Raw genomic sequence first — 18947 nt, 5'->3', positions numbered from 1 at the left:
CCACTTAACTTGGAATTGCTGTTGACATTTTTTTTTTTCCACATTTGGCTGCTGATGGCGAACAAATTAAAATAATGAAAATATAAATTAATTTGTTTTCAAAAGGTGCATATTATGTCCCAGAGTTAATTTTTCATCCCTACAAATACATCCTCTATTCAAAAACAATCTTGCTATATTGCTTCTCTTGAGAATGAATGGAGAGAGGAAATACAGATAAAAGAATGTAGTGAGAGTGACAATTAGAATGAAAAGGAAAAATGCTTTCATTTTGTGTAGATATTTTGCGTGAAAGCCCGCTTCACATAAGCATTAAATCTTAACTGCTGTTCATTTCTGGACTTGCGTGTGATTTATCACATTATTTCAATCACACAGAGCGCATCGCTTGGTTAAAATGATGAAAACAAGGTACGGAACCAAACAACAGATAAATACCCAATTTTCTTGTCAATTTAACTGGAATCAATTTTCAGAGCACCATCAGATGATCTGCTTTTTGTAGAGTGTAGGCACTTTGGTGTCAGCCTTTTTTATTTCATTATATTTGCATTTGTGTTTCTCCTTTAATGGCTCTTAAGTCTTTAATCAAGTTGATATTCTTCATCATAACAAAATGGAGCAATATTTTAAATAAAGGGTGCTATGGGAGGATTACAGGGTGCAATACATGTTGTGACTGACAGGCTTTTCTGTCATGTTTTATTGTGTCCTACACTGAGCAGAAATTGCTTTTTCAATATGACAAGGAAACAACCTCCTGCTCACCCTTATCCCCTCAGCCTCAGTGAAGACTAACAACAACAATTTAATCTCCTTGGCGCCAGATTATTATCTTTCTTTGTGTTGATATTGTGGCCTTTTTAGTTGATCACTTTATTATCCTCCTTTTTGCCCTCCTCTCTAAGTAAATCAACATTTTGGAGAGGCATACACTTGACCACAATCACTTTCATTATATTGAAATAATAAAATACTTGTAGGATTTGCTCTTTTTGTGATAAGAACATAAAAAACACAGATTTAGAATGTAATATGAATGTAATATTTCTAATCCTATGTCAGTTTTGGGGTCGACTAAGCGCATTAGATTCAGGATTTAAAGATACTGGCAAATGAGAGGTCAAATAATTATATAGTAGAGGTGGATAAAAAAGCCCTTGGGATGTGTCATTTGATGTAATTATAATTGCAAAGAGGGATGGTCTTTTCATTGTTCAGTGGAAAGCGAGTTGTGGTAAAATCCTTTGTTATTTATTGAGGAGGGATATCTGCATTTTTCATTTTGACTGCATTCATGTAGTTTTGTCAACTTTTCATACAATACAGTTTCTAATAAAGCTGGACGTACAGTTAAATGTGATTCCTACTCACTCAAAAATTGACAATCAGTAATCTAATGTGACCTGATTTATATGGGCCTGACTGACAGCACTGCTTTATATTATACCTATATATAGTATTGACATTTGTACAGTCATTACGCTTTACTCAAAGTTATTCCCATTTAAATTAATCTTTGACCTGATGAAAAATAAATCCTTAAGCTTTTTAATGTGTTTTATGGTTACAAACCTCATATTTCAAGCGCTGCGATGAATACCCCCTCCCCCCCATATATTGGCCAGTCACGAAATGCCTCTAAAAGCTCAAAAAAAGCTTATTTTCTCTCAATATTCAATGTTAGTTAATCCAACTCCAAAATACACTAGATGGCCACTGAACACCTCCTGCTTCCGTTTTGTTTAAATGTCAAACAGCAAATGAACACAACAGATATGTGCCAAAGTTTTTGGCCGTTCTGTATTCTCCGCGCGCCATGCAGAGGTGACCACTCACAGGTCTACAAGGTAAACACAGTTCGTTATCGCATCTGCACGTTATAAACCATGTGTTACTGCTGTTGTTGAACACATCTGACTGATGATCTGATCTGAGTTTCAATCAATTGCCTTTTGAAAACTGTGTGCGCATTGATATATCACTTAGGCTAACTGTGTCGCGGTGAACTGACCGGGTTACGATTGTGTTGTTGTTGGTCAAAATAGGTCAAAACGCTCACAAGCTCGCCGGTGGCAATTTTGTGCATGCGCATTGTCTGTGGCGCACGTGGTCCTTATCACTCTGTGTACTGTGTGTGTTCTGTTTGTTAGCTCATTGTTAGCTGTTTGTTTTATACAGTTAGCCTACAGTCAGTCTGGGGTAGCAGTCATCGATTCCCAATGTATGTTCCAAATGTTTAACACTAATCATTATATAAAAATGAATATTGTTAATTATTGAACTGTCTGTCAATACTAAGGTTGGTTTAGTAAGCAATACTTCTAGCCTAGGCTACATGCTACTTGGAGTGAAGCTGAATATTTGACCATTTGTCCATTAACGTTTCTTTTTGAAGTGTTTAGCATTTACTTTTAGCTATTTATACCATCCATTAGCCTACTTTTAGCTAGCAGTTTAAACCTCTGTGCTTGATAACTATTGTCTCTTACATACCTGCAACACGTGTTCAGGTGTTGACTTAATGTCTATGTGGATATATCATAATTTCAAAATGTTCAAATTAGTTGAGCTACTTTACAATCTTTCCATGTACCCCCTGGGATGCATAAGTAGGCCTGGGGTGGGCCCCTGGTTGGGATTACTGCTTTACTGAACATCCAACATGCAACTGTAAATAATAAAAATACAGAGAAATTCTTAGTCTTAGCGTTTTTTCTAACCCCATAACAAACAGCCTCATTTCCCAGATCAGCAACCTTGACCAGCCATTAGGGATTTATTTTAATCTGCTGATCTCTGTTCTCCATTGCCTTAACCTGAAAGGATTGTAAATAATTAATAGAGAATTATATAAGAATGTATACATACATATAGGCCTAGTAGTACTATATACTAAATATATTGTGTTCCCTTATGTTTTAACAACTTGTGTGCAGGGGTGGGGTTGAGTGGTGTAGGGGCCGGTGCTTATGCTTATCAAGCCAATCAGGGGACGCGCTCTTCTCTTCTCTCCACTCCTATTGGTTACAATCTGTCTGTGTATCATGCCGACGTTGCTTGGCTTTCAAGCTGTTAGCTCGCAGCTAATGTTAATGCTGGCGATTTCCGCCTGTTTGCCTATAATACTACCTATATCGTCAAAAATTACACAAAGCCTATCTGCGGTTGGTTATTCTGCTGCAAACGGTAAGTTTGTCTCACAGCAGTGTCACCGCACGTTGCCAACCTGCTGTTATTTACCGGTTAGTAATAGCAAGCTAACGGATAGTCAAGATGAAAAGACTTCGCTAGCTAACAATTATATAGCTAGCTAACGTAAAAATATGAGAACAGTCTCAGGGAGGTCCAGAAAACATTTTACCTCTCGACAATTACCTGGTTTGGTTATATGAGTTGTGATTTGAAATGTCCGGTTAACGTTACTAGCTTGAGCGGATTAACCCACGTTAGCGCATCCACAAGCTATTGTTTCTGTGGTGTGTTTTCATGGCAACTGCAGCTGTTGCTACTGGTTGTATGTTATTATGTGCAATACATTATAAACCAAAGGATATTCGCGATTATTTTATTAAAACATCCACTATTAATGGATACTTATTATATAAGGTGCTAACGACATTTCAACATATCAACTCACTCAAACTTCAAATCACTTTCAAGGATGCTTTGACAACGTTATGGTATCGGATTGATGCAGAAATTAGTGCCAAAGGAGTTTGGCTTTTCAGACATATTTATTTTGTTTAGGAATAAAATTATATTAGCAATACAATGATATATGGTTATTATTATTATTATTATTATTATTATTATTATCTATGAGTGCTCATTACAATTGAACCTTGCAATGACCCCCAGTATTCTGTTTATAGTATGACAGCTGTAAGAAGTGAGTTGGGAGTTCTCAGAAGTTCCAAAATCATCCAAATACAAGCAGCAAAAATAGTTGATAGTATTGTAGTTTAAAAGTTGTGTTATTTTACTACTTATTTAACTTCAGTTTGTGTAATGTTACTACATGAGTGGGACAGACTGGGACTACTGTTGTATGACAATGACGATAATATATTGTATTAGGGCATCTCTAGTTTGTTTGGTAATAATTATTTCTCTATTACCTAACTGAGGTTGTGCTTTATTGCAGACAGCTTCATTGTGTATGGGACCATGAATGGACACCCTCCTTCGGCTGTGTGGAGATGACCTGCCACCCCTTTGGGAATGGTCAGAATGGGGCCAGATGTGCCCCTTCTTAATGAGTACAAGCAGGAGTTCTTCTGGAAGCGCTTCCCTCAGACAGTGTTGGGGGGTCCACGCTTCAAGTTGGGCTATTGTGCCCCACCATATGTGTATGTCAATCAGGCTGTCTTGTTCTTGACACCATGGCTTTTTGGGGGCATTGGTACTCTGCTCTGCCAGCTGCAGCTGCTTCAGGAGCTCCATGCCACAGTGCTCTCTGGTATGCTTATGTTCGGGGCTGCAGCGGGTGTCCAGGGCCTGGCACTGTATGCTGCTCACAGGAGTGGCACAGTGGAGATACTAGGTGGGCCCAACATCCTGGTTGATGAAGAGGAAGTGGAATTCAACCACTGTGTCAGCCCAGAGACAGTCCGATTTATTGCCCCAGGGAAGAGGTTTGGACTCAATGTGGTGCTGCATACAATACTAGCTGGGGTGCTCTGTGGCTTTGGGACATGGTATGTGTTCCTTGGCAGACTGACTGCTCTCTACGGCAGCATTGGAGTTTCCCTGGTCGTCTTTGTCCTGAGTTGGGTGACACTGTGTATAGCTGAGTATTCCCTTATCGTAAATACAGCCACAGAGACAGCCACTTTCCAGGCACAGGACACTTATGAGATCACCCCACTCACCCGGCCCCTCTACATTTTTATTTTCATTGCTGTGGACTTGGCTGAAAGGTAAGCAACAGCAACACAATAGTTTAATTAACTGAGATATCCTCATATAGAATGCTATTGTATTTACAGTACTTGCTGACATAATCTCAATATCTTGCTCTGATTTAGGTTCTCAGGCCCTGTCCCTGAGCTCCAACTGGCCAGCCAGGTTCTCCATGTGCTGTTCCTCTTCCTACCTCTGCTGTGGGCGCTAGGTATACTGCCTCCCCTGGATGCCCTGCTCCTCTGGGGCATGGAGCAGGCCCTCGTGTTTGGCTTAGGAGGCTCGCCCATGTCCAGCAACCTCAGGTACATTGAAAGAACATGCTTCAGTGTTTTTTACAGCCGCAATTTGAGCAAAACACATATGTTATGTGGGAAACTAGTTATCATTAGATTCTAATAATCCTATTGAAATGACAAGTGTGACAGTAGCCTGTGTATCATCAGCCCTAACTTATTGTGTGTACGCTGTCCCACAGGCTGCTGTTAATGTTTGGGATATCTGCCGGCGTGGCTGTGTGTAATTACTTCATCCCGTCAACACTGGGTGTGGTTCTCTTTTCCATCTCTACGGGATTTCTGCTGAGCCTGGACCTCAGCCAAGTTGGCACACTCTGCAGAGGTCCCAGGGCAGTGTTTGGGGGCCGCGGATTTCGCAGAGGGGGGTCGCCACCTCCTCCTCCCAGTAATTTTGGCTGGAATCTGGGCTGCAGGGAGCTGCTGCTGTATTTGAGCCTGTTTCTGGTGGCAGTGGCAGAGGCAGGGCTATTGCATCACTTCCTTGGTTTAACTCCGTCCCAGAGCTTAGTTACGGGACCCCAGGCTCCTGTTAGTTACCTCCTCCTTGTACTCTTCTGCCTCTGCTGGGCTCTCAGAGAGATCCAGGGGGCCTATGTATTTGGGGGGGTGTTCCTCAATCCCCTGTACCCTAAAGGCATGTCCAGTGTGCAGACCTTTAAGCAGAGGGACAGAGGATTATACATTGCTGCAGCAATCAGAAGAGTCCTTCTTCATCTTGGTGAGCTTGTTATAATGTGTATTTTAAGTTGGATGTTCTCCAATCTTAACATCTCTCTCAGGTTTGAAAACAGCAGTGCTCTGTATGTAAATGTGTTTTTGACCTGCACTTACTGTGTGTTTTACTTCACAGTGTCTCCATTTGCAATGATTGCTTTCCTGTCTATGGACAAATCTCTGCAGCTGCTTCACAGGGCTTCCCTCAGTGTGGGATTCACACGAGCCTTTAGAGTGGTAGGGTCACACTCACTCTTGCCATCCATCCATCCATCTTTGTCCGCTTATCCGGTATCTCACTCTTGCTCACAATCTAATGTGAACATAAAATTAAGAAAATATTTATTACAATAAAGACCTTCTTTTTATAGTAACTACAGGCAGATTTCCAGCACAAATCACAGATCTTTGTTTAAAATAAAACTGAAAGGTATGACAATTATGAGCACATCGCACACTGATGGCACGGCCTTCGGGAGCAATTTGGGGTTCAGTTTTTACCCAAAGACACTTCAACATGCAGACTGGAGGAGCCAGGGATCAAACCACCAATCTACTGATTAGTGGACAGCCTGCTCTATCTCCTGAGCCACAGTTTTTTTTCTTCTTAAAAATGAACTGTGATTAATAATTAAGTGTTTTGCTTGATTTGTATGCCTGTGCTTTGTTGCTGTACAGGTGTGGCAGAATTCGGAGGATGCTCTGCTGCAAATGGTAGTGGTGGTCTTGGTGCAACTTGCAGCTGGAAACAAAATGCTGCCAGGGTGGGACAACCTGGGCACTGGAGTTCAGCTTCTTCTGGTGAGGTCAACATTAATATTTCCCTTATTTCCACCCCACATTGGGTCCTTCTACGTTGTATATCATATCTGCAGGCTTAAATCTGACCTAAACAGTGCCACCACTACTCTGAATTTTTTTTACACTGAAGCTGTCAACAGCGTGCTAAACTGTTAACATGCATGGAATACATCATTTCTGAACCTAAACCTAAAACCTAAACAAGCTGAGGCGGTACTAAAATCTGCAATGGAAAACGGTGAACAGTGAGGCGAGTAGAGTCGAGTCGAGGCGAGTCGAGTCGAGCAGGTACCATGTAATGGGAAAAACGCCATATTTGTCTGAAGCATTTAGCCCATAATGGGACCATCTTGTCAAAACTTAAACATGACAAATCATCAATGGTACTGATACAATTTTTTCACTTTTTTTTCAACATATTGCAAATTTCTTCAGGTAAGTACAGAGCCTTGGTGATAAAATATATTTAAAATGGCCACTTAATTATAGGTATAGGTACACATATACAGTTTCTTATGTAATCCAATACAACAGATCTGCCACAAATTTAGGACAATGTAAAAATGAGAGATGTGATATTTCAACTATATGTTTATTACTTAGGTCATAGGTGGTTGTGTTGTACTGGACTGTCATTATATTAAAATGTTTCCAATATTTTTACTCTCCTTTTGTTTGGAAATGGGGGGCACAACTTTAGAAACACCTAAATATAACACAGTCCAGTTCAACACCACAGCAAACTACCACCTCAATAATAAACATATAGTTAAAGTAATACCTCTCTGACAGTGCCAATCAAAACGGCACATTATTGTCCTGGCAAAGGTAGAATTTATGAATGAGCTGTTGTATTAGATTGCATTCGATTTGGTCAGCGGATATTGAAAAAGAAAAAAGTAACTAAAAAACGAAAAGTGAATGAAACACACAAATCACTCAAAAAACCCTTATATTACACCGACATCAGCTGATAAGACCTGATGGTGGCTCAGTAGATCAGTGCTCTTCATGTTTGCCTGTGTGTTTCTAATCCAGGTGGGCCTCCTGATTGACAGACTGACCCAGTTCCTCGCCAAGCTAAAGTTCACCCTGACTGTGTTGGTGACATCTTGGACAGAGAAGAAGCAGCGCCGTCAGTCGGCTGGAACCCTCTTGGCTCTGAATGCCTCCCTATGCCCACTGCTGCTGGTGGTCGTGACCCTGTCTGCCCTGCTCTCTGCCCCTCTGCTGCCCCTCTTCACCTTGCCTATCTTCCTAGTGGGGTTCCCCAGGCCTCAGCGCAGTTGGCCAGGCCCCGTAGGTACTGCCTGTCCTTGCCCGGACTCAATCTTCTACCAGCAGATGAGCGGAAGTTTGGCCTCTGCTTTGAGGACGGCCTTTGCAAGAGGGTCACTGGGTTAGTTGTCCATGCTTAATATGTCTTCTGTCTTTAGTGTCTTCGTTTTTTAATCTTTTTCAAGTGTTATACTGTTACGTAAACACTGTTTATTAGTTTCCTATTTATGTGATCTGCAAATCTGTCTGAATAATCCATTGTAGTGTTCATTATAATCAGATCTAAATAATCCCGCAAATTATTGTTTTTATCACACAAAAAAATGTTTTGTTTGACCAATCAGTTAATAGCTCACAAATGTTTGGTATAATAATAATAAATAACTGAAATTATTAATTATTAAAATATTTGGAATTTATATTTTTTAATTCATTGACTCCCCAATTGGATTCATTAAAAGCTACAGAACAATCTCTAAAATTAAATAACTCAGTGTGTCAGGCTTTCTATTTTGCTTTCAGTTACATAATTTTTCTTTGCTTATTTTATTTACAGCATACACCAATGCACACACCAGCCTACAGAGCTCCAACAAGATTGACTTGTTATTTATTTACTTATTTTTACTACAATGTGTTTTGACATTAACTATAGTTGCAGTGACTGAACTTTCCTATGGGTCAAGTACAGACAGTATGCAGATCTAAGAGCATTGAACCATCACCTCATATGCTTTAATACTAAGAGGAATTGCTGGCAGTAATGTGAGCTTGCATGATCCAGTTGAGCTTCCTGTGAAGTGACCCAGAAAAAATAGCTCTGATCTGTATTCATTACATTCAAATGTTTCCACACCATTAACCGTGTAATACTCTAAAAAAACGGAGCCGCTGCTTTTGTTCTGTGCTCGATCAGGAGGGGGCAAGAGAAAAAATGGTGCAAGTAGAGAATCATTATTTATAGGGTTGGGTACCGAAACCCAGTGCTAATACGGCACTAGTGCCTAAACGACCGGTATGTACCGGACCAAATTGCAACGCAGATTTCGGTGCCTCATTTCGGTGCCAATTAAATGCCTTTTGCGCTGCTCTCTGATGCTCTGAAACTGACGTTAGAGGCAACAGGAGCATCGCTGCACGTGACCCTAGTTAACACTTCACTTAACAGCAGGTTAGCCTAACATTAGCTAGTAGCTGGATTCAACACGGTTAAAATGCTGACAGCTAAACGGTGTAAAGTGTGTCTGTATTTCACTGTAGAGGATTCCAACAGCGGGACGTTAAGCAGTCTGCAGCTGCCATTGTCGGAAAAACAACACAGTGCGTTCATTTGAAACTAGTAAGTCTCGTGGTGCATTCAAAGTTATTGTAAAATACCCTATTCCCTATTCCCCTATTTTTTAAGTATCGGTTCAGGCACCGGCACCATTTTAAAAGTATCGTTTTAGCACTGGTATTGGAAAAAAACCCAAACGATACCCAACCCTATTCATGATTCAAAACTGAATAAAGCTGCTGAGATGATGTCATCACTCAATCTTGTTTTTTTGTGAGCTTGGGGTACTGTAGCTGTGATGTATAATTCAGAATAAGCACTTGTTAGGTTGATGCTCGCAGTCTAAGGATGGCAGTTTGTAGTGTTCTCTTGCTTTGCTCACACTGGGGGCTGTGCAGCAGTGAGCGGGAAAGGAGTCTGCCCAGCTTGTCACTTCCCATCGTGAGGTAGCGGCTGGGACTATTCTGAGATGTCGTTATGGGACATGGCATTATTCTTGAGCCAAGCAAGCACTAGTCAACTTAAAACAAAAGCCTCCATCACCTTGCCATTTCTGCTCATCTGCTCAGACGCCTGTCTTCTGAGACTAATGGAAAGCTAAGGTTAAGAAAAGATGTAATATTTAGATCTCTGTGCAGTCAGCCAGTTAAAACAGTATCATGACCTTCCTGTACAACTGTGATGGCACGCGTCTCCTTGCAGCTCATCCAGTAGCCATGTTATCCACAGTCAGCAGAGGTACGCACAGCTGATGGAAAATGAAAGAATTGTGCACCATGTACATATATTTTGTGTTTCTCTACCTCATTGCCCTCAATTTACAGATCACATTTCTTTACAAGTTATATGCATGGATGACTGATGATTCTCTCCCCCCGTGTAGGTTCTTTAGCTCCAGGCTCTCATTTTCTTGGGCGCTTTCAGGACCGTATGGTTTGGATAATGATCCTGGAGAGAGGACATGGCTACTGTACAGTGAATATTAAGGTACTGCATCTCTTCACTTGTCTATTTAGAATCACTGCAGTCATTCACAGAAAGATTACATCGTGCTGTGTGGTTTGTTACAGGGTCTGGAGCTTCAGGAGACATCTTGCCACACAGTGGAGGCACGGAGGGTGGATGAGGTGTTTGAGGCTGCTTTTGAGCGCCCTGAGCAGCTTGGTTTCACCCAGGGCTTTAACCTGCACTGGGGGAATGCCCTCACCCCTTGTGCTGCCCTTGCAGTGCAAGTCTACTCTGATGCCCGAAATGTGCTCTCTGGCATCATTGACTCTCATGACAACCTGAGGAAACTTCAGGATGACTTTCTGAAAGCGCTGGTCTGGTTGCTCCTCCGATACTGTGTGCAGAAGCATAAAGGATTTCTATGGAGCAGTGAAGAAGGGCCTGGGGTTGGAGGCAGGAAGTCCCAGTCTTCCCAGTTGGCCCAGACCACTTGTAACCAGCTACCTGAGGCTGTGATTGTGGAATCCAATGTGTCTTCTCTCAGGTTCAGACAGGACAGCTCCAGTTTGACCTCCTTTGGGGATTGGTCAGATGAGGATGACTTATTTGGACCTCAACCAGCCAGGCGGACAGTGGCATTAGTGACAGCAGAGGCCCAGCCTGGACATGCAGTGCTGCAGACAGGGGCCTCTCTGCCAGGCTCTGTGGAGATGGACAGTCTCTTTGAAAACATGGCTCTCTCTGCACTGCAGCCACTGCAGCCTCTGGGTCTGGGCATCGGGATGCCAGCAGTGGATAAAGGCTGTAACCCAGGGATCTTCAGAGAGAGTGCTAGCGCTCTCCCTCAGCTGAACTTCAACTGCCCCCAGTCGGAGGTGTTCAACCTACCAACAGGGTGGAGGACTGCGCCTTTGTTACCATCCCGCTTGCTGCAGCTCAGGCCTTTGTTTCCTGAGGACTGGTTTCGGTTCACCTTGGGGCAGTTTGGGCCTGCTGTACAGGGCGAGACCTCAGAGGACATGACCAAAGCCCTGAAGGAGGATGAAGCCTTGAAAGAGCTGCACGCACAGGTTGCACTTTCATGTCTCATCTCACTGGGAGCAGAGTCTGCCTTCACCAGTCCCAGTTACGTTTACAGACTCTATTGTGGAGATATACCATGGACGGAAGGACTCGACTGGCTCTCCTCAAGTAAAGAACTTTACCAGCTCGCGCTTAGAGCTTTCAGGTAAAATTGGCAGATTGGTTAGAGTTTCTTGGTTTTGGTAACTGATCACTAGATCGGAATTATTTATGCTAGAAAGAAATGTATATTTAATTGAATTCTGCCTCTATGGTTTTGTTCGCCTTCAGGTTCAGTTTCAAGCTGCTGTTTGATCAAGCAAGTCTAGGGCCCATGGAGTCCCCTGAGGAATTGTTCAGCACCTTGGAGGAATATGAAAGGGACTGGTACATTGGCCTGGTGACAGAGAAAGGCTGGCACGACAGTGTCCTTCAGGAGAAACCCTTCCTATTCTCTCTTGGACATGACCTCGCTATGGTAATTACATGCACCAGTCCTTATAACATCCTGCCTAAACTACAAAATATAAAAGTACATCTGTTAATACCTTGCGTACAACTTATTCATATTCAGTCATTAGAATAAAATTGAGGGTATGTAAAATTGCAATTTAGAGCAAATGTGTGTATTACTTTTGCATGATTGACTGTCCTTGTCCACAGGGGACCTACACAGGGCGAGTCCTGTCCCTGCAGGAGCAGCTGGTGCAGGTAGGCCGTCTGAATGGAGAGGGAGTGCGAGGCCAGTGGGCAAACCTTTCCTGGGAGCTCCTTTATGCTACTAATGATGACGAGGAGCGTTACAGCATCCAGGCTCACCCTTTCATGCTAAGAAACCTAACTGTCCAGGCAGCTGATCCCCCTCTAGGATACCCCATTTACTCCTCAGCCCCCCTTCACTTCCCCTGTCTCTGACCTGTGGCTTCTTCTGCCCCTTCTGCTGAATGGAGTAGGATGCTTTTAAGTTGGTACTACCACAGCAAATTGTCCTTTTTTCAAAGTTAATGGGTATTTGGAAATTCATGGGGAAACTACAGCAAAGCACCACAGAGGAAGAAGCAGTGGCATCACCACTGAACAAGTTGTAAAATTCCGTTAACAGATTTGAACTGACAATGTGGACTACTTCCTAGAACAGCACATGAAAGAAGAAAAAAGTCCCTGATACAGGTTCCCACCGAAGCACAAACGTTTTGTGGTTTGTTTATTAAAGTTTGTGCTTAAAAGGAATTGAATTAATTTGCTCACCTTCCCTCTAGATGACACTTGCTGAATACCTCTGGTTTTATTATACTTTTCAGGTGACCCCCCCCCTTTATGTCCACAAAAACAGGACAAGAATTGTAGTGTTTTGTTAAGATATCAAGGATGTGCCTTGGGTTTTGCGGTATATGTAAGGTGTTTAGTGCTATTGTTTTGTTTACAATTCAATTGTTTACAATTTAAACTGAAGAATTTGTCCATATTCTCTTGTACATATTGTTGATTTTTATATGTTTACCTGTGTATATACTTATAATTAAATAGCTTGGCAAAGCAGTTTTTTTGTGTCACTAAACAAACTTGACAGGGAAGAAAATTGATCCAAACTAAATTTTATTAGGCATTCAAAAGGTTAGTGCTAGTGCTACATTACATGGACTCCATAATCCTCACGTTATCAATTCATGCAGGCTTACGGCCAGAAGTTAATATAATCTGAAGATGCTCTCTTTACATTAAAAAAAAACATTAAAACATAGGATTAACTCTACATTAGAGATGAGAGCATAATGAAATAAATGTGTACCAATTTTTTTATCAGACCCTGAGAGCTCTGAGCTTTTAAAGCAGTTGTGCCAAATGTTTTCCTTCAAGATGGGAGGCAAAGACACCCATATTTTGCAGGAAAACCCATATCACTTTCCTTGACGAACAGCAGGAACGCACTAAACGTGTTTCCCCTTGACAATGTGACTCTCAGGAGGTCTTGGGCTTAGTGAAATATGCGGAGTCCGCATCCTGCAAAAGAAAGGGCTGGCTGTTAGCAATGTTTGACTACTACTGTAGTTTAGCATTTTTATTTTATTCCTGGTGAAATTTGTAAATCTTTAGTTATTGTGTGGTGGTCACAAGTAGGGAGCAAAATTCCGGGAATATTCAAGGTGGAAAGTTTCCATGGGAATTTATGGAAATTTAGCGGTTATTTTCCCATGCTGTATTTATCATGTCATTTACAGATAGAAACAAACTTTTTATCATGTCATAAGCAGGCCTAATTGTAAACCCTTTTAAAAGAAAGAAATCACAATCGATTAACCCTCTGAAGCCCTTTGTTCATCAACAGAACGATCTTTGAAGACAAAAACACATTAATTTGTCAAATAAACCCATCAATTAGTCAAATACATACTCTACAACGTGAAATGTGCCATGAGGTGAGTAAGCTAGCTAGATGGCAAGTTAAATAATGGAGAAAGGTACTTTAGCACAGTCGGCTGTTTGCTTCAAACTTGGGGTTTAAAGAGCTCAGAACAACTCACTTATAAAAGAAATATTTTACAATAAAGAATGAATGGAAATAGATTCATTAAAACTCAATTAGCATGCTCAATCAAGCTACATCCCACATGGTAACAGCTTGCTACATGTTAAGAAGTTATTAATCGTGTACTTTGCTGTGATGGAAGAGTGTGCTGCTGAACGCAGTGCATGGTTACAATTCAATTGAATGTGAATACTTTTAAACAAAATATGCTAAAAGACCTAGTATTTCTGTTTTATATTTCTATATATTTTATATTTATATTTTCCCCCACAAATAAAAGGTTTAAAAAGGTACGATTTCTATATTGAAATTGTGCAACATTTTAAAAATTCACGAGCTTAACTTGCCTTTCCAGAAATGTACCCACCCTTTGCAACCCTAGTCACAAGCATGACCGTGACATTGCATTAACCCAGTGTGACTTCACTGTTTAGGAATACTGTGTAGATTTTGTCAAGTTTTTTTTTTTTTCTCAAAATGTTACGTCACAGACGTTCCTGAGAGTGAGCATGTGACGCTCTAATGTCTGGCCAGTTGGAACATGACCTTTCTTCACAGCCCTCAGCTGTCATTGTCTAACAGAGGCCAACAGGCACACTGGTCAGTCAGTCAGCACCACAGGGAAGTAGTCATGCTCACTGTCATACCCTGGCCACCGTCTTCTTCTTATTAGACTCAAGCAAGGTCAGTAACAGCTGAGGCCCCCCCAGCTGTTAAGACACAGCTCTGTATAGCGTCTGCTATGTTCTGCTTTTTTCAAGTATTTTAAGTCCTTTGACACCCTGACAATCCGCTGGTCCCAGGTCTAACGGAGCAAGGTCAACTATACAGAATGCAATAGCAAGGCCAAACATACAGAAACCACAAACTAATCCCATCACGTGTGAGCTCTTTTGACTAAAGTGAGCCTTTTTGTCTAAATTTGACCAGGTGTACATACATTTTAAATATAGAAATTATTTTTTTAGTAGTACAGGGATGTTTTAAAAGTCCTGTACACCCATGGTACACCCAAACAGGTGTTTCCACTCATTTTGGCTCAATACATTTAGTGACCTAGCAAATTTCCAGTATAGCTACCCCCAACTTTGAAACAATATATACATAACATGTTTTAAATATGCAAGCATTTCCATTCTATTCTAAGATGGTGGCATGGTAGTTTATTTGAAGGTTTTATGAATTGTGTGTATTATTTAATTATGAAAGCCTGTAAGTGCGCAAATAATGTCCCCGTCTAAAATTGGGCCGGTAAGGGACGAAATTGCCAGGGACGAATTTTTGTCCCAGTCCGCCCCTGCACATAACAGTGGAAATGGGCGACCGTATCTGCAATTTAACAAAACATTGCGATATTTGATTTTAGGTAGACCGCCCTGATGATAAATATAGCCTATGCCTTAGTTGAATACACACTATATTGACTTTGTACGCATAGATTTCCTAAAAGGAGATGATATACATACCAGGCCAGCTTTGAAATTCTGCACCCTTTTTCGGCCCAACATGTTTGTGATGAACCAGGCAAATGTGGGAGCGTACTGCCAGGCGTAGTAAAACAGGAGAAAGGGCTGCTGTGCAATCCACATTTCCTTGACACCATTGGAAATTCCCACCAGCATTAAACGCACACAGCGACTTGTTGGCATCTTGTGCTCCTGGTTACCAGCTGCTGCCACAGGCTTAGGTAATGGAAGGAAAACTGGTTACTGAAAACATACTACAGAAATAGCTACTGTCATATCACAAACAAATACCACACAGGTAAAATTGCTATGTTCTAAATCTACAGCTCTATTACCAATACCTTGTTCAGTTCCTCTGTGAAAGCATTTTGGACAATCTGTGACTGCACCGGCCCTGGACACACTGTGCTGATGAGTATGTTTGGAAAGTCAGTCATCTCAGTCCGAAGGGAATTAAAGAACCCCTATAGAAAATACAGTAACAATCAGCAACAGGACTTCCATGGGCCTTGACAGCTAATCACTTGTAAAGGTATTTATTTCACAAAATAATAAAAGTTAAGGATAGATGCAGATAATCCAGACATGCTTCTTTGTGATAAAAATAAGTATTCCTGTGAAATATTAACTCAACAACTTGTTGGCAAACACTGTCTGAGGACACTAGAGAAATCAGAGAAAACAAACACAATGGTATGTGACTATTGTAGCTATGATCCAAACAGTATTCCCTAACTGTATTCCCTTCACCTGAAGAGCATGTTTGCTGGCAGAGTATCCCGTTGCCAGGGGTGCCCCAGCAAGGCCGACTACGCTGCTGACAGTCACAATGCTCCCAGTGCCTTGCTGCGTCATGTGAGGCAGCACCTGCTTGGAGATGGAGACCGTACCCAGAAAGTTGAGCTCCATCAAGGCCTGATACACATCAACACTGGTCTCTAAGCACAGAGAGCGCTGGCTTCGGCCGCCATTGTTAATTAAGACATCAATCTGAAAAGGAAATGTGTACAAAACTTACAATGCATGGACAGAATATGTTGGCCTGGTCAGTTAGATCTGTACATAGTAAAATGAAAAGAGAACAGTGAAGTGAAATGTTTACGGATTGAATATGGTGTCCTTCAAACAAGGCAAAGAGGGTGTCTATTATGTCACTGAAAACCAGTAACTTAAATATTGTGACTGAGTTTGTTGTTTTGTTTATTTTATTATTACACATTAATTTAAGGAACATTATAATGATACCACCAGCTAAAAATAACAAATTAGAGTCATCTGCATTTCCACCTGATTAAGTTGTTGATCAAATAGAAATGTTCTTGTTGCAATGAAACTAATGATGAAAATGTACTATAAAAAACAATTGCAGTGGCCTTACATGTCCAAAGTACTGAATCGCTGCTTTTGTTTTCTCCTCGTGCGATGTCCTATCCAACAAATCAAGTGGAAGAACATGAATATCTTCATCCCGGAGGCTGGAGCACTCTTAAGGAATAAATGACAGAAAGAATTCAGCTGGTTACAACTGAGTAAGACTGAATGAAGGTACAATTGCAAAGTATTAACAATATTATTACTGTGTTGTACTACAGTATTACACCTGCACTGACAGTTTAAGTGAGTGAATTTTATTTAGGCTTTCTTTTGGCCAGGCCATACAATAATAGCTTGCAAAAAAAATTATAAAAAAAATTATCTCACCTAAACAGCAACGTTTCACCCTATTTAGCTCATCCTCGCGTCGAGCAGACAGGATGAGACGTGACCCACACCTTGCTAGCTGGTGGGCCAGCTCCTCTCCAATACCACTGGAGGCTCCAGTGACCCACACCACCAGCCCTTTCAGCTTATTCTCTGGTAAACAAAAAACAAGTCATGTCATATGCGGGGTCTGAGACATCTCTATGTCAACATAAGCCTCCCTTTAAAAAAGATAGAAAAAGTGGATTTTTTGTTTTTTTGTATTATATATTTTGCTATAATAACTCCCGGGAAGCAAAAGTCATATCTAGCTAACAAAACACAGCTTATATATATATATATATATATATATATATATATATATATATATATAGAGCTCCATACATCAAAAAGGTAATAGGGATTTGTTGTGACCAATGTTCACCTGCGTGTTGTCCTTGACAGTGGTGGAAAATAACATTCACTTTTTTGTCACTTTATTCTTCCACTGTATTTCAGACGAACAATATTGTACCTTTTATTCCACTACATTTATTTGACAGCTACAGTAATTATTTACCGTGAAGACTGTTTATATGCAAAACTGACACGACCATTTAAAAAATGTGATGCATTTCTAAAATGGTAAATTCTATATAAATAGTTAACTCGGTCCACCTTGACCACAACAGAAAAATGCTTTCAGAAGCAATTATAGCCACGGTTGACACAATCTGGATTTTTGAGGCGATATTGATTATTAAATTGAGATTTGGCAGAAACAATCCGGTGATATTGGCCGGTAGTATATCTTTTTTTCAACATAACACGTTTGTCCAGTTATAGATAATCTTTCGTTTAGAGTCTAAACGAAACGGGATGGTCCTGTGCGCTCTTCAATGGTCTAACCTTTAAACTTTAGACCATTCAGAGGATCATGATCATGGATCAAACGTGAACGCTAGCTAATTATATTGTTAACGATTTACTTTGAGCAACGATACCATTAAGGGCTTATCGGGGAATAAAAACATTGTCAATGACTGTCCCCGTTTTATCGTCTGGGATAGATTACCTTGTTTCAGAATAAGAAACCTGACTCACCTGGCCTGTGTCCTAACAGACTTGCCCACAGCAGAGTGAAGTCTGCATCCGCGAAAATAAAACACAGCAAGTGAATAAGTAAATAAAGTGTTATAAAACAACACAGTGCAGATACAATGCAACAGTCCATTTGTTGAAGATGAATGAATAGATTTATGATGATGAAGTTTAGTAGCTACTACTAGCATTGATGTATTAGGAGAACTATCCAGCCAAAACAAAACTGCAGCTAAAGGATATCGATGTCACTTCCGCTAGGATGTTTTCAAAATCAAAGCTCGGCGCATGGCAATTTTGGAAGATGCACTAGCTGAACATGGAGATAAATTAACATTAATGGTGTGAAGTTAGTACCATATACTTTTTTTCTTTAACTTTGATCAACAAATGATTATAAGGGTGATTCAGTGGATTATCGAGGTAATATACATTTTAGTCCGTATTTTGTCACCACTTTAAATCATAACTTGATCAACCTTCAAGAAGGTCCTGGAGCAAAAAATAGCTGCTGGGATCCAATTAACACGCCCACTCTTCCCCACTCCGTACACTCCTGTGCTGGAATATTCCCCATCATTTAGGAATATACATCATGTAAGCACAACTTCATCTGAAATAAACTGCTTAAATTAGATTTAGGTCCTTTCTTATTTCTAATGTTATTGTGCTTCAGTAATTCATATTTCCATTTGCAGTTTTTAAAATGGTTTTACTAGCCTATATACCGGTAATGCAGGTTTACCACTCAATCAATCAATCAATGAGTCAGTCGGTCGGTCGATCCATCAATAATGTCGTAATGTTGTGTGTGATGTAATTAAGCTACTGGGACCTTGAATTTTCCCTTGGGGATCAATAAAGTATCTATCTAATACTGGGTCGGTCAG

The 18947-nt window shown here is 40.8% G+C and overlaps 2 protein-coding genes across 4 annotated transcripts; one reads left to right on the top strand and one right to left on the bottom strand.

Moving 5' to 3' along the window:
* Positions 1–1826: 1826 nt before the first annotated feature.
* pcnx4 (pecanex 4) lies at positions 1827–13003 on the top strand. 3 transcript variants are annotated; one of them, XM_031278849.2, is made up of 11 exons: positions 1827–1850; positions 4148–4922; positions 5031–5210; positions 5384–5922; positions 6055–6155; positions 6597–6719; positions 7758–8118; positions 10157–10260; positions 10344–11449; positions 11575–11761; positions 11947–12198. In XM_031278849.2, the coding sequence occupies exons 2-11, from the start codon at positions 4225–4227 to the stop codon at positions 12196–12198; spliced, it is 3651 nt and encodes a 1216-aa protein (XP_031134709.1). In that variant the 5' UTR covers positions 1827–1850; positions 4148–4224. The 3 variants fall into 3 exon arrangements, with proteins under 3 accessions (XP_031134709.1, XP_031134708.1, XP_035850547.1); XM_031278848.2 differs by lacking the exon at positions 1827–1850 and adding an exon at positions 3022–3189; XM_035994654.1 differs by lacking the exon at positions 1827–1850 and having other exon boundaries at positions 4225–4922; positions 11947–13003.
* On the bottom strand, positions 12863–18336 carry dhrs7 (dehydrogenase/reductase (SDR family) member 7). The gene is made up of 7 exons (XM_031278850.2): positions 18061–18336; positions 16978–17130; positions 16655–16761; positions 16027–16266; positions 15618–15740; positions 15277–15492; positions 12863–13284 (listed from the first exon to the last, which is right to left on the bottom strand). The coding sequence occupies exons 1-7, from the start codon at positions 18188–18190 to the stop codon at positions 13243–13245; spliced, it is 1011 nt and encodes a 336-aa protein (XP_031134710.1). The 5' UTR covers positions 18191–18336; the 3' UTR covers positions 12863–13242.
* Positions 18337–18947: the final 611 nt, after the last annotated feature.

The sequence above is a fragment of the Sander lucioperca genome, chromosome 18 (genome assembly GCF_008315115.2).
Source record: "Sander lucioperca isolate FBNREF2018 chromosome 18, SLUC_FBN_1.2, whole genome shotgun sequence".
NCBI lineage: Eukaryota > Metazoa > Chordata > Actinopteri > Perciformes > Percidae > Sander > Sander lucioperca.
This window is presented reverse-complemented; position numbering and strand designations above follow the sequence as displayed.

Bases quoted from the DNA above. Each gene is read 5' to 3' on its own strand.
- dhrs7 (XM_031278850.2), bottom strand. From the start codon at position 18,190: ATGGACTGTTGCATTGTATCTGCACTGTGTTGTTTTATAACACTTTAT. The intron at 15,493-15,617 runs GTATTGGTAATA...CCATTACCTAAG, and splicing joins TCACAGAGGAACTGAACAAG to CCTGTGGCAGCAGCTGGTAA. The intron at 13,285-15,276 runs GTATGTATATCA...TTTCTTTTGCAG, and splicing joins AGAATTTCAAAGCTGGCCTG to GATGCGGACTCCGCATATTT.
- pcnx4 (XM_035994654.1), top strand. From the start codon at position 4,225: ATGGTCAGAATGGGGCCAGATGTGCCCCTTCTTAATGAGTACAAGCAG. The intron at 4,923-5,030 runs GTAAGCAACAGC...GCTCTGATTTAG, and splicing joins GCTGTGGACTTGGCTGAAAG to GTTCTCAGGCCCTGTCCCTG. The intron at 10,261-10,343 runs GTACTGCATCTC...GGTTTGTTACAG, and splicing joins ACTGTACAGTGAATATTAAG to GGTCTGGAGCTTCAGGAGAC.